Below are 15,400 nucleotides of genomic sequence, written 5' to 3' on the forward strand. Positions count from 1 at the left end.
AAAGTGCCCCAAAGACAAAAATGGGAACAATTTGGTCTTTGACTCTCTTCACCTTACTATTCTGAACCTGCCTTAATTCATGGAGGTGAAAGGGAAAAAAAAAAAAAAAAGAACTGTTGGGTTGGCCTTTTCTTTCTCAGGAACAACATGCAGAGAGAAAGGGGTGTGTGTGTGTGTGTGTGTGTGTGTGTGTGTGTGTGTGTGTGTTGATGATGATGATGATGATGAAAGGTTTAGGGAAAGGGAACACAGTATCTCCAGGAAAGCCTCAGCTTAGCAGATAGTAGGGAACCTTGGGTCGCCTTCCTGGTCTGAGCAAAGTGCCCCAGCCACTCCCCTTGCCCCCGCAGGGAGTTCTGTATCTTGGAGCGGTGCCAGGACCTCTGACAGTGCCTGGCGGGTCGATGGGTGGGGGCCCCGGGTGTTCTTTTTGCAGAAGACGCCCATCTGGGGGGATAACTCCCTATTTTCCCGGCGCTCTGTAGCCCGCCCCACCTTCCCGTCCCCTATCATTTTTTACACTGATCACACTCATGATGATGAACTTGCAGCTCAGCTTCCTGCAGCCTGCTTGACCCGGGAGCACCAGCAGGCTGCCGGCCTCGCCCTCTGCTCCCTCCTCCCCCTAGAAACCCGGTGGCCTCGGGGCGCCGGTGGGGGTTCGAGTGGGCCGGGACTGCAGGAGGGGCGTGCAGGGGCGCGGGGTCCCGCCGGGGAGCGCGCACGGAGCTGCGCCTCGGCCGCCCTGCTTCCTGGAGCTGTGCTCCTTTGACCCCAGTGGCAGTCCCTGTCACTGCACCGCTCGCGCTCCCTCTGGCTCGCCGCGCCCTCGCTCCCTCTTCTCGCCCCCTCGTTCGCTCGCGCCCCAGATCGAGGCTGCTCGGGTCCTTTCTCCCCCCGCCTCCCTCTAGCGCCGCGCCCCCTGGTCCCCCGCCCCAGCTCGCGGCGGGACCTTCGGGGTCGAAGGTTCTGGCCCGCCCGCGCCCCTCGCCGCCCCCAAGCGCCCCCAGCGCTCTTCTAGCAAGCTCGGGCCGCTCGGCGATGGATCGCCTGCACACCGGGCGCTGAAGGCATCCCCGGGACCCGGAGCGCAGCCCGGGAAAGGTAATCCGCCCCGGGAAGGGAGGCGGAGGGCGGGGGAGGGGGAGGAGGCGGCCGGGCGCCCGGTGCCGAGCGCGAGAGGAAGGGAAAAAAAATGCACACACAAAGCGGAGCCCGGGTGAGAGGTGCCTTGTCAGAGGCGCGTGCGGCGGGGATCGGAGGCTGCCGACCGCGGCTGCCCCGGTGCCCCTGACATTGGCCGAGCGGGCAATTCAGAACCTGGGAGGGCTTATTTTCAATCCCCAGGCGAAAGCGAATTCTTTTTTAGGAACTGTCTTCCCTCCTACTCCCCATCTTGCCCCTTTTCTCTTGTCCCCTCCCCCCAACCCTCGGCCCCCCGACCTCTTGGGGTCCCCACCTCACTGCCCCCTCCTCCGCCCGTATTTCTTAGGAGTGGATGTCTGCGAAGGACAGGGGCGAAAGCCGGGCAGCGGGGATGGGGGTGGGGACGAGGGTTCGGCGAGCTGTTTACTAGAAAGTCCTGGGGTTATGTGTTCGAGCCGCCCCGGCCTAGGCCCGGGTGCATTGTGTTGGCCCGAGCCCCAGGCGCCCGCGGCGTTCAGAGGCCAGGTGCAGTGGCTGGGAAGGCGCGGTGCAGCTTTGTGCTCCGGCTGCGCCCCGCGGCCACCCCCCGGGGCCGCCCGCGCGCGCTCTGCTCTCGAGCGGGGCTTTTTCTCACCCTGTCCCCGCGCCCCAACCTCACTCTCTGCCGCCGCCTCAGGTCTTCACGATCGTAGCCTGCGGAGCGACCCGGCGACCCGAGCTGGGGCTGGGGCTAGGCGGCGGGGGACGAGCAACGAGAAAAAGTAACCGTTGCCGCCCGATTTCTTCTCTACCGAGGCTGGAGTTTCTTTGCTATTTACACGTAACAAGGTTATCTTTGTAAAGCCTTTGAATTGCAGGGTTTTGCGGCCTAGGAGGTGAAGGGGGCATTTTTCTGAAGGTTCGGGAGGGGGGTTGGAATCCATCAGCAAGAAAATAAATGATGCCTCAGTGGGGTTGATTTATAGCACGTTTACACCCACCCCCCATACACACACACCCCAAATTAAGTGCGAATGCGGGTCATGAAAAATGTGTAATTGATTTGCGATGCTGCAAACAAATAAACACAAACAGGTCAGGGTGGAAAAAAACAAACAAAACTTTAACTGAAAAGAAAAGATTTCCAAAGAGGGGGGAAATCGGTGGCCTCCACATCCCCTTCCAATGCTCTCTGTTGCTCCCTCCTTTCTCGGTCGCTCGAGGAAGGAGCCTGAAAGCCCCCGGGCATAGAGCAGGGAGGCGGCGGCTACTTGGGGCTCGGGCTCCGCTCTGTGGGTTCGGGGATGCCAACGCGCCTGGGAGGCTGACGTCGGGGACGTGGGGTTGTGATGCCCCAACGAGGATGGCGCGGTGTCAGAACCATTGGCCACTGGTGGTCATCAATCAATCCGGGGCTGGGGAAGAGGGAGAGAAAAAAGACAGGCGCCCAGCGGACCCCGGGGCCGCGAGCGCTAGCGCCAATAGTGCCAGCAGCGGCGGCAACAGCGGAGACGACGCGGTGGCAACCGGGACTGAGCGAGTAAGGCGAGCTGGTGCTTCAGGAAGGAAGGGGGAGCTATGGCCCGGACCAGGCAGCCAGGAGCCGGGAGGGCAGGGCAAGTGTGTGTGTGTGTGTGTGTGTGTGTGTGTGAGTGTGTGTGTGAGTGTGTGAGTGAGTGTGCGCGCGTGCATGTGAGTGTGTGTGCAGTAGCTGAATCCCCTCTCCAACTGCCCACCCTCGATTTAAAACAAACAAACCAATCCAAAGTAGAGAATTCTGCGCCCACCCGCCCCACCATATATAGACTCCACGCGTTGTCAGAGGCGCGGGAGAAAAGTCTCGCCCTCCCTCTCCGCAAGAATGTGCCAGCCGGGTGTCCGCAGTGCTGGAGACAAGTTCAGGTGTAAGTGCAATGGGAGGGAGGGAGCTCTGTGGACAGAGGCACGTGGAACTCTATGTCAGCATCCCCTCCAGACTGGCGGAGGAGCCTTGGAGAAGGCATGTGTGCATCGCTCCCCGCAAGCAGAGATGAGTAACTGGAAGTGGGCATAAAAGAGTAGAGGCGTGAGTCAAGAAAGCAGTGGATCTGTGGATCTGTGAGGCAGAGGGAGGAGAGAGCAAAATTTGGCGGAGTTGGAACTGGCGAGTTCCAAAGTCCCTTCACGCTGTCGGGCGATGTTCTTGGGGCAAGTGATTAAAATGAGCATCCTTGTTTAAACAAGAAAACCGCGGGCTCCTTTCTCATAGGCTTTGCCAGGCTGTGCAGGGGTAGAGAGGTCAGGAGTTGTTGCTTTGAAACTTTCGGTAAATTGGACTTCTGGTGTCTAGGAGGTGGAGACAGTTATTTAATTCTTCAGTTTTTAATCCCTGCACTGCCAGCAGACTTTAAGAGATTTTCCAAGTAGATTCCTGGAAAAGAACATTCCTTGTTGTATAGCGTCAGGGACAGGAGAAGTGACTGCTGTCTAGGAAATGCAAAATGTGTTCACATGATTTTTTTGAGAAAAGAAAATCAAACTAACAGCAGTGTGGATGTTTGGCAGTGTCAGTCCCTTTTAGGTTTTTCTTTAGGCGAATTGGCATTTTGTCCTGGGTGCCTTTGTTTTGTGGAGCAAATGTGTTGAAATATAAAATGAAAATTAAGAAAATACTTTCTCTGAATATTGTGGTGGTGTAAGCGTGAAGAGGGTGAGATGCACCAAAATATGGTCATTTGGAAGGTTTTGCTACATACATATATGAAGCAAGGTGGTGCAGCCTCTTGATAATTTTAGGTAGTATGTCTTCTTGCAAGCTTTCCCCCAATTTTCATATGAAGAGAGGTGATTTTGCTGATTGTCCCTTGTCTGAGAGAGTTCACAAAAACAATATATAAAACAAAAAGCAAGCAAATAAATAGAAAACCCCAAATCCAATCTTTTCCTTGTGTTTGTGCTTAATATTCTTAAGATACGTTCATTTTGAGATATGGGTGGAGGTGAACATAGCATTTAAAAAAAAAATAAGTCTTTTCTTGACTTGTCTGTAAAGGTGCTATGAAAGTTTTGAAGCTCTCTGCCTCAGTCTGACATTTTCTTCAAAGGACTCCAGATTAAAGAAGATAGACGCCGCAGGTGCACTGTTTCGATAAAGCATTTGAAAGGGAACATGGCAAAGATGAATTCAAATGAGGTGCCAACCACCCATTTAGCCCTTCAGAGTTCCAGGGGCCTGTGCTTGCTGATGAAAAGATGTTCTATTTGTCTTGCTGGGGCAAAGGTGCAAAGAGGCACAGATATTCACTGACAGAAAAGGCAATCTGTAGGTTGATGTTAGGATGGAGAAGACTGTTTAGGAATGTGGCTTGATTGCTTTCTAAGTTCTGTCTCTTCTAGGTTTCCAATAATAGAACTTAGGAGGGTATCATGCTACCCACTTGAAGACATTGCATAGAAATTTAAATGTTAAGTTTGTATATTTTATTTGTAGGCCACATTCTGTTTAATGAGTTTACTCCAGAAACATTTAAACTTTTTCTGGCACTGAGTGTTACTCTGGGGCCACAGTGGTCTAGACATGAATTTGGTTTCTTTTGCCTCTGAATGTTCCGTATTTCACACAATAGACATTGATGGAAAGAACATAAGAATTGCCAAGTAATTTTTATACCACTCTCTAATTTATGCAAACACTAAGTTCTCGTAGTCTGAAAATGTGTATTTTTTCCCCCTCTGTGCTTTGATGGCTAACATTCTTTTTAATGACAGTCATTTCTATAACAGGAAGATGTTTTCATTTGTATTTACTTTTCAGCGCCACGCAATTATGCAGCTCTGTGCTTCAGTGGTGTCTCAGTACTTTGTGTCTCAAAAGAGAATTACAGTACTTAGAACAGGACTGCAATTTGAAGCAGGTGTTGTGTTTTACTGTTATGCAAAATAACAGTAAAATATAATTGTGGGGAAAATTAAGGAAACAGCTGCAAACTTGGTATGAAAACTGCTACATTATGATTTGTAAGCAGTTCTTATAGATATCTTACATCAGAGGAGCAGGCAAAGATTTTAATTTAGTTAATCCCACTGGCCTGGGTGTCTATCAACTGGTGCTTAAAGGAGTCATACCTCTCATGAAGTCAGGAGGAAGAAAGAGAACCCAAAGTGACACTGTTTAAAATGCCAGAGCACCAGGGATTCATCTCTTGGCAGTGCAGTTGCACGTTAGGAACACAGACAAGGTTTATTTAGATGGCTTTGCTAATATGAAGAAGCCAGTGATTTGAGTAGAACGTTGTGGAATTTCTTAGCCCAGCTAGCATATGGAGGACTACACAAGCCCCGGGTTGTAAAATAATAAAATAAATGGCCTATGGCAGGCCATCTGCCTTTTGCTCGATATTTAAGGTGTTTCATGCCAAATTTAAATCTAATCTTATTATTCTAAATATTTTTATTCGAGATAGCAGCTAAGATTTCTGGAGCTTAATGGTGCACATGGCAAATGTATTCTGATGCAGAGCAGTTAAAGAAAGAGTGCTAGTTACCCAAGGGTTACCAAAGGGAGTGCTTCCCACTTCTCTTCTGAACTCATCAGTTTTAGCAGCTTCCATGCAAGAATTTGCTTTCCTCTATCTTTGCACCCTGCCATAAAAATAGACGTCTTCATTTCTCAATCCAATGTGGCAACTAATACATGGACATTTATGAAAAGAATGAGAACTAATGGGATTTTTTTAAAAAGATGAAACCAACTAGTGAGAATTATGCAGCACCAAGATGCAGTCAGGACTAAGCTCCCTCACTGGTCCATCGGGACTGGGAGAAGGGAGGTAATGAATGGCATCCAAAGTGGTAGTTCAGTCCCGGATGGATGCCTTTGGCCTTTTCCTGTGTGAACCAGAGTGTTTAAAGAAACCGTACTACATTTAGCAAGAAGGATTTACCTTACCATCAAGTTCTTGGCCAGAGAGAAATGCTTATGCATCCTAGGCATTATATATGTTGGGACTGCAAGTGAAAGAAAAGTCACGTGTTAACGTGTGTGTTAATATAAGTATTATAGTCATGCCCAGGTGTCTGTTATAAGCACAGGATTTTTATTTACATTTGTCATTGTGATATATAGATCTTTGAAGCATGGAGATTTCAAGTGATTATGTGACACCATCTTTGTAAAGACCAAACATTCCAATTAGTGGGGAAGGCTTGGAAGAGTCTTCACTTTAAGCACAAACCATTTATAGCTAGACACCATGGCAACTGCGGATTTGCCCCTTCAGTAATTCACGTTAAGTGCCATAATTATAATTAAAGAGGAAATCTTAGGTTGAACTCCATTGAGATGATTTAGTAGCATCCAGCAATGTCAAATACAGTGTAATAATGTCCACTCTGAAGTACGAGCAGGGTAGAGAGTTGGGATCCGTGGTACCTACAAGGCAACAACATTGATTCACATTTTTCCTGAACCAATTTTGTGTCTAGATGTCAAATTTAATATCTCTGAGCATCTTATTTCTCTTTGTTCTTAATATATACACACACATATATATATTTTTTTCTTCTAGAAACACACAGCGGTATTGATGAGTAAATCCTTGGATTCAGAGGTTGGCTGAAACGAACCATGCCTGCTTCCATCTTTTGCTCCAGAAAGTTGTGAATTGCTCATGCCCATAGGGAGGAAGGATGGCACATGGGATTCCTTCTCAAGGCAAAGTTACCATAACGGTGGATGAGTATAGCTCAAACCCCACCCAGGCATTCACACACTACAACATCAACCAGAGCAGATTCCAGCCGCCACATGTACATATGTAAGTATTGCTCATGAACTTAAAAAAAAAAAAATTAGCAGTCAAGAGTATAGAAATAAAATAAGAAAGAAAACCATTCTCGTCTAGCATTCTGCTAGGGAGAATTAAAAAGTAAATGATTTACAGAACAGATGGGTATCTGTGGTTCCAAATACAGCCCAGGAGAAATCCCTTACATCTGCGTAACAGTTCAAATTTTAGAGCACTTGCAAGCATAGTTTGACATTGGATATTCAAAGGCTTTGAAGGGTTATGGTTGGTTGTCTGCATTTTGTAGATAAGAACAGAGAGGTTAAGGTATTTTCTTAATGTTGCACAGGGAATTTTGGCAGCATCTCCTGACCCCTATTTCAGTTTGTTTTGCCCTGTATTACTTGCTTCCATAATGAAATATTTCTTTAAAATTTGTGTAGTTTTTTTTTTTCCCACACCTCACCCCACTACCCCTTTACATTCAGCTGGGAAATAGGCCTAATTGGAACTAATTGTCCAGCTACTGCTAAATCCATTGTCTTGCCTGTTGCTGGTGAAACGTGTGCTGCATGCTGCAGGCCTCAAACAATACGGGGTAACAAAGGATTAAGGGACAGTGGAACAGTTGGTTCCAGGAATTGTACTTTTCTCCCACTCCCTAATACTGCTTAAGTCCTGTCTGAGGTTTAAACTGTTTAAGAAGTAAAGTGTGGGAGAAACCCAGAGGCAAGGATTTCGCAGCACCTGGTTGCACACCAACTCTTTTCTGGTCTTCTGCCACAGGATGTGCTGGGCTTTCAGCAGAAGGGGGCCAAAGGTCACCATCTCCCTTGTTTATTCAAGGCCTGGTGCTCATTCTCTATGAGACCCTTCCGATGTCTAACATGAGTCTTTCATAGTAGGACTAAACCTCTTTGAAAACTATTGTATAGTCAAGATAGAAGGGAGGTTAGGACTCTGTTGACTGTTTTTACCACTCCTGGCAGAATTGAACTCTGAGCATGTCCAAGTCACAACCTCCTTCTTTAGTAATTCTTTTATGTGGGCATTTACAAAGAGAGTAGAACTGCTACTGCCCCCACCCCACCACAAATCCTCTCAAATTCGGAAACACTAACGAAACATAAAGGCATTTCCCTTGACTACCTTGATATTAGTATAAATACTAGGATGTTGCTTTGTGAGGATATTCTAAAGAGCCACTCAGTAGCCTATGATAAAATTTATGCAAAGTTGGAAAACTAAAACACCATGCCTGAATAATAAAGAAAAAAGAAAAGAAAAATAAGAAAAATCATTGCAAATGGTTAGTGCTAAACTATTTAAAAGAATGTTATACTTTAAATTAAAATTGGTTCACAATTATGAAGGATTACTAATGTGATTTAAGGAAGAGTTTTTAAGGTGAATAAGATTTGTCTTTGTTCAGATGGCTTTTCTGAACAATAAATATGTGGTCATTTCAGGTACTCTTTTTATTCTGTTTCTATGCATTTGTCTTTCTTGTTTTTGTTCTGTTTCTATGCATGTGTTTTAAAATTTGTACAGCCCATATTTTTGGATACTTACTTTTAATTTGGTTTTGCTGGTGTGACATTGTGTATGAAGGAATCACAAAGAACTTGGTGAATCCTGTTTCCCATCTGGCAGGAGAAGCTATGATTTACCCAGATTCCTGGGAAATGACTTGACAGGGAGGCTCAGCTTGGTCTTCAGGGCTGCAGACATCTGCTCACTTATTCTTGGTCGTAGATTCCACTGATGACCGATGAATGCACAGGGCTGTTTTAAAATCACGTAACCTTAGAAATGATCTGCTTAGATCTAGCCATGAGAAATTGGAAGGATCAAATTATACTCCTTTTTTGGGGGGAAAAAATAAAAGGCCTGAGAAATGAGATTTGCAGTGGCAACTTAGATAGCTATGTAACCCTTTTATCATACTTCCAACCTAGGAACAGAGGCGTCTTCCAGAGGCTGGTTGCCACATGCCTTTTTTCTCTTTTATTACCAGTGGGTTTGCCTTCTTACACTCTGCTACAGCCACTCAAGTTGTCACACTGACACCTGAGCACACCTGGGGCTCTCTACCTCTTCTCATAGGTACAATGTGTTTTATCTGATTATCATATGCCTCAAAGCCAGTGTAGACTCCTGCTCTTACATGAAGCCTCTTCTTCCTCTTTCTTCCTAATCCAAAATGACTGTGCCTACCCAACAGGACACCCCATTACTTGGCATTTATTTCATATGACTTGCATTATTTTTCTTCAGATCTCTCTCTCTCTCTCTCTAATTGGCTCATCTACATGATTTAATCCTTAAAGTGGGGATTGTACTTCTGAGCAGGTGACAGATGTTCAGATACGATGATCGATCGATTGATTGGATTATGTATTGAGGTGAGAAATTGTGATTGATGCTTGGAGATTTTCATTGGAATTTTTCTGTCTTGACCTTTTGACTTTGTATGTGTGTTTTGTCAGGAAGTTGACTCACCTTTTCATTGCCTTTCCTTTTCCTTGCAAGAGCCTGCTTGATCTTGTTTTGCAGGCCTGAGGACCTAGCACTGTGACCGGCCCATAGTAGATGTTCAGTTATCTTCATTGAATAGAATCATGTTATATTTCTGCACATGCTATATTAAAGAGCATTGCTCTTAATCTAAATAGAACTAAACTGGCTTGAAAATATATATGAAATATTTAGTCTAAAAACTTCTTCAATTTTTTTTTTGAAAATTTCAACATGTTTTTGCAGAAATTTGGTCCTTTCCCTAAATGTTTTTTGTCTTATGCATTTGAGTGATTGCTCATTTGTTTTGCTCAGGATTCTTAAAACATTTGCTTTTCTTTTTCACTTAACACATGAGGTCTACGAAGACCTGTGACAGATGACGTAGAGTAGAGTTAAAATCTTGGCTTCTTTAATGACCCCTTGTTTTCTTTTATACAAGTTCGTGGTGGTATGGGTAGGGTTGTCTCATCTTAATTAAAGAATATCCCATTTCCCAATTAATTCAATTAGTCCTTACTCAGCTTTGTGACTGACCCTGGGCAATTCATTTACTTCCCCTTTCCAGGCCTCAGTTTACTCCCATGTAAACATGTGCACCAAATAACAGTTAAGGAACTTTTTTTTCTTTTTTTTTTTTTTTTTTTTTAGCTCTGACTTACTAAGATTGCAATTAAGACAGGTCTTATTTGCAAGTTATTGCTGGGTTGAGGAAACAAAGCTAAAGAGGACTTGGTCCCCACGTTGCTGATCTCAGAGCTGCCATTTCATCTGGTTATAAGAGGTTTTGGTTTAGTTTTTATGCAGTTTTTATTTCAGTTCTGACAAGATTGTTAGCAGGCTTTCTGAGAACCATGGCCTTGAATCTGCTTGTGACATAGGGTAGGATTTCCCCCCACCCCCTTAAGAAAGCAAGCCTATATGACTTTGGAAAAGAAAATCAAAGCACAGCTGGAGTTCACGGACCAAAATTTAGCCCAGAATTTGTGTCCCTTCTTTCTCAGACTCTTGATCATACTAATAGATGTGATGATTGAAGCCTAACAATTAGCAGGGCTTCGTTTTTCTACAACCCCTTCATCTTTCAAGCAGAATGTTGAGAAAATTATTTTGTATTTTTAATGATGATGGGAGGAGATGCTGAAGGAGCCAATGGATGTCTGGAAATGCCATGAGGATTTTTTCTGCATGTTTTTAATGACTTTAGGCCTAATAAAATAAAATCGCTCTCTGTTTTCCCACGAAAGTCCCATGTTATGAGAAACCCTTCAGTCCCCCACACACCATGGTGACTACTTACCCTATGAGTGAGGATCATTGCTCTTTTTTTTCTTTAAGGATTGGCCATGGGGAGGTTCAAAGTAAATTTTATTTTTCAGTTTTAGCTTCTTTCCTTGTCTCTGTTTTTGACTGCTGACAGCCCTGGAAACTTAAATAGCACTTGCTTTTACCCTGGATCTGTGAAGGCAGTGTCACAGAGTGGTCACCTTACTAGTGGAATCAGTTGGCCAGGTGTGAAACCTGGTTACACCACCTACTGGCTCTATCATCTACCACAGAGAAATGTCACTTCCTTGAGCTTTCTTGTTCCATCTGTTCAATGGGACTGATGAAAGTAATGCCTGTCTCCAAAGGTTGCCGGGGGGGATAAAAGCGTAGGAGTGCCCAGTGGACTCAGGTTTACCTGTTATCATTAATCATTATTTTATTCAGTTCTGAGCTTTTAATTCAAATTGTCTCCACCCATATTGAAAACCGGGGATTGTTAATGAAGGAATAAATAAAAGTCACTGGTGAGTTTTGTCCTGTCTTTCTCAAGGAGCCATTATCAGAAGATGCCATGGAGACTTTTCTAGGTGGGATTTTTGGGTGGTTGGGGGTGTCCTGATGTACAGCCTAGGAGGGTCTCACTTACTTCCAATTACTCCCTGAGAGTAGCAGTTCCAAGGGGGAAGGAATTCTGTCAGCCAAGTGCTCCCTTTTGCCTCAGTGGAATGAATGACAGTGGCCTTCCTCCTCCTGGGGTGGATCCCTGCCTGGTCAGTGTCTCAGGTTCCCCACTGATAATCTGTGTTTCAAAAAGTTGATGGTCATGGTGAGGATTGAATGCTTAGGCTGAAGAAGGAAGACACGATAGGGGAGAATGTGGCGTGAAGTCAGACATTTGTATACAAGTGTGATCATGCCGTTACTGGCTTGGTCAGGTGACGATGGAGAATCAGGATTTTTTTTTTTTTAATGAGGTTTAAGATGGTTGTGAATATTAAATGAGATGACGAATATGACGTATAATCATGAAACAGGGCACTTAATAAATTGATGTTGTGATAATATCCTAGGTTTTACTAGCTGGTGAGCATGATATAAGTATTAATTTTTTCTTTCCAAAATGCTTGGCTGTGTAAACCTGACATGTCCAACGTGTGTTCTTGTTGCACTGTGTAGCAGACATCAGTGTTTGCTGAGCATCGTTGATCAAAAATGAACTTTCAGGGATGCTGAGTGATCATTCCATGCCAAATTCTTACAGGGTTTTGTTTGTTTGTCTGATCTGAGGTTTCATTCTTATCCAGTTCAAGAATGTGGTAGGAAGTCAATGTTTGTTTCAGGTCTGTATTAGATATCCTTAGTTGAAAAACAAAGTTACAGGAAAGTATTATAGAAAAATGCCATTTGGTCAAAAAAAAATGCGTGCTTATATATGTAAAAGTATGAAGAAGGATTAATATCAACATTATTGGTGAATATTTAGGGAATAAATTTGGGAATAAGTTTCAGGGAAGGAGTGTTGGGTAATGACCTTTCACTTTTTATTTTATATATTTTTGTATAATTTAAATTGTTTTTATAACAACAAAGTGATAATCTTTAAAAAACCCCTTTTAAAAAAATAATGATAACAGTTTAGCTAGTGTCCAAGTTCTGTTTTGTCAGCAAGGTTTGAATTAAGGATCTTCAGTTTTATGATACAATCAAAGAATAGGCCCATACAAGATATGGTGGCATATTCCTATAATCCCAGCTACTCGGGAGACTGAGTAGGGAGGTGATTGAGCTCAAGAGTTAGAGATCATGGGCTGGGGATGTGGCTCAAGTGGTAGCGCGCTTGCCTGGCATGCGTGAGGCCCGGGTTCGATCCTCAGCACCACATACAAACAAAGATGTTGTGACCGCCGAAAACTAAAAAATAAATATTAAAAATTCTCTCTCCTCTCTCTCTCTCTCTCTCTCTCTCTCTCTCTCTCTCTCTCTCTCTCTCTCTCTCTCTCTCCCCTCTCTCACTCTCTCTTTAAAAAAAAAAAAAAAGTTAGAGATCAGCCTGGGCAACATAGAGTACAGCTCAAAACCCAAACAAGAAGAACAAAAAAACCCTCCAAACTAAACCAAACCAAATCAAAATAAAAAACAGCAATAACAAATAATACACAAAGCAAAAGCCAAGGAATAAATCCAGGCTATTTGTTGGTTCAATAGAATTCAACTTGCTCACTTCTTAGACTTATAACAAAAGGGAGGTTTTTAAAGAAATATCTTTGAATCCAGTTTTGGAAGCCAGCAGAGGGTATGGTGTCAGGAAGCAGATAACTAACTGCAGTGGACTCCTGACAGTGTTGGAGAAACCCGGATTCTGGCCCTGTGGTGGTCACTGTTAATTAGCTCTGTAATCTGAGCAAGTTGAGCCTCTCTGAATTTTGGGTTCATTACCAATGACCTATAGCATGACCTATAGCATCATCCTCTCTCCTGATTGTCTAGAATTTTTTCTATTTCTCTTCTTTTCTTCTTTCTACTCAAAATTAAGAACAACAACCCCACACCCTTAGTGAGATTCCATAGGGAAAGAATATGTTAGTGAGACATCATGGGGATGTGGTCTGGGAGAAGAGAAATGATCTCTATCTCTCACACAGGAAAGAGTAATAGCAACAAATGAATGAAGGTCTGGGGCTCTATAAAATGGCACTTCACTAACAAGGTAGAAATTTATCCTTTGCTACAGAGCTGGGCTGCATTAGCTGTTTGGAAAAAAAAAAAATTCTAAACACACATTTCTCTCTTGGTAAGCCACTTTCTCATTCTCATTACAAATTTATCACTGGCCTGCACATTAGCATGGCCATAATTTTTTTTAATGTTTTCAGTCTGAAATTTGTCTTGGAGATACTGAATGGCCCTTTTAGCTTGCACTCATATATAAACACAGGGTATTTTTCTTTTCCTCTCTCATTTCTTTTTGAAAATAAGTTCTTTTTCCCATACACTCCCTGAGGGTACCGTCTTGTGGTCCGTGACAGTTGGACTTGGTTTTAGAGCCGACTTTTTCTCCTATTTTTCTGTAGATTTCTTTGTTTGCATTCAAGCATTAAAAAGGCAATCTAAAATTAGATTTGTTTTTTGTATCCGTATGGATTTATTCTTAGACTCCTAGCTGGATGGTGGATCAGTGGGTAGTGATTTGTTGTTGTTTTGTTTTGTTTATTAGCTACTCGACTTTCAGGGAGGTTAAAGAATTTTGACACGTAAAATGGATCCTTTGTCTTCTAGGTTATATCTGGATTTCAAATTCTGAAATGGTTACCTACTTCCTAGTGATACAGAAAGATCATAGAGAAAGTGTGGCCACAGCAGTGGATGGTCAAGGTCTAACACTGGGGAACCATAAGATTGCTTCCCTTGGACTGAATCTTTCTCCTTCTTTACATAACCTTTTTGTTTTAAACTTCATTTATGGAGATGTTTTGATAAAGTGGCAAGAAAACCTTAACAGGAAGCAATGCACTAGGTACTGTGCATTTGAGACATATTCAATTTTAATTCTGAGATTTTAGAGCCTACCAAAAAGAGATTTTAAGATGTCAGAACAAAGCTAATGACACTCAACCTATCCCATCTTGCACAACACACTCTAGGTAGCTCTGATCTGTTTCCAAAATGGGGTGAGGGGGAAGAAAAAGCTCACTGCGATTTGGATTGTTCAGTGTGTTTTTCTTTCTTTTCTCTATTTCCTTAGCTCTCTCCTCCTCGTGTATTTCTCCCCTTTAGACTCTCATAGTGTACTGGAAACTAGACTTTTCAGTAGCTGTCCTGGCCTTGATGGGCTATTATTTTAATATCAGTATGGGAAAAACTGCCACACATTTTTAGACCACCATGGTAGTCAGTCAGTCTCCCCCCCCCCCTCTCTCTTCTCTCTCTCTTTTTTTCAACATGTAAACGTACTCTTGGAGGTTCTGTGTGGAAATACTAATTCTGCATGGAGGAAACGGTTGGATTTGTTGGTCCTTGCATTGTTTGGATCTGCATATTGTTGTATTTTGCATTATTTTTTTTCTTTTTCTTCAAATTCTGTCCCCGTAAAAGGGTAAAATATTTTTGGTATATAGTAAAATGTATTTTTGCAAGTTTTTCATTTTTTGTTCCTTATCATCCATCAAAAAATAAGCTTCTCTAGTTGGTTTAAATTATTTGGTGCAGTTTTTATTTTGCATTAAAGCTGTCAAAACTGTTAAAAAAGAAAAAGAAACTAATATGGCCATTCAGTAGAGAAAACAGATACATTTTTAGGACTTGATAGTGTTGAGGTTTAAAATTCTGAGTGGGAATTAGACCATTTGTGAGGTTCCTTGGTCACAGTGGCTTCTTTAAAAGATTGCAGGACTCTGCTCAAAGCCATTTATTTCTTGTACAGCCAGCCTCTGAAACCTTCCAGCTCAAAGATTTGATAATTCTTGGATTAGACAAATGTCTTTTTCCATCTTGCTGTGGGCTTTTTTGGCATTTATATTGATTGGCTAAAAAATGAGGCTTCCTTGTACTTGGTTTGAGATATTTGTGCCATAGACCGAGTTTCAAACCTCTTGCATGTTATACACTTAGTTTAAAATGTGTTTTGAACAGACTTAAAGCGGAAATCAAGAAAAAAATTAAATCTTCCACCAGCTAAGCAGCCTCAGCATGCTTCCCTAATTTCCTGAAAGGTTTAGCCTTTCACG

The 15,400-nt window shown here is 43.3% G+C and overlaps 1 protein-coding gene across 8 annotated transcripts in view; it reads left to right on the plus strand.

Moving 5' to 3' along the window:
* The first annotated feature begins 509 nt into the window (after nucleotides 1–509).
* Nucleotides 510–15,400, plus strand: part of Mpped2 (metallophosphoesterase domain containing 2) — a 172,211-nt gene continuing 157,320 nt past the window's right edge. For 2 of the 8 annotated variants that reach the window (XM_078046301.1, XM_040284576.2), the window contains exon 1: nucleotides 6,675–6,920. Coding sequence is in view for 3 of the 8 variants with exons in the window: in XM_005327456.5 (XP_005327513.1) it covers nucleotides 6,793–6,920 (128 nt within the window). In the remaining 5 variants the exon portion in view is untranslated. Of the gene's footprint in view, nucleotides 1,105–2,055; nucleotides 2,666–2,877; nucleotides 3,030–6,671; nucleotides 6,921–15,400 lie in introns of those variants that run through there. The other 6 variants (XM_005327456.5, XM_021727838.3, XM_021727837.3 and 3 more) reach the window with 6 other exon arrangements.

This window comes from Ictidomys tridecemlineatus, chromosome 4 (assembly GCF_052094955.1).
Source record: "Ictidomys tridecemlineatus isolate mIctTri1 chromosome 4, mIctTri1.hap1, whole genome shotgun sequence".
NCBI classification, from domain to species: domain Eukaryota; kingdom Metazoa; phylum Chordata; class Mammalia; order Rodentia; family Sciuridae; genus Ictidomys; species Ictidomys tridecemlineatus.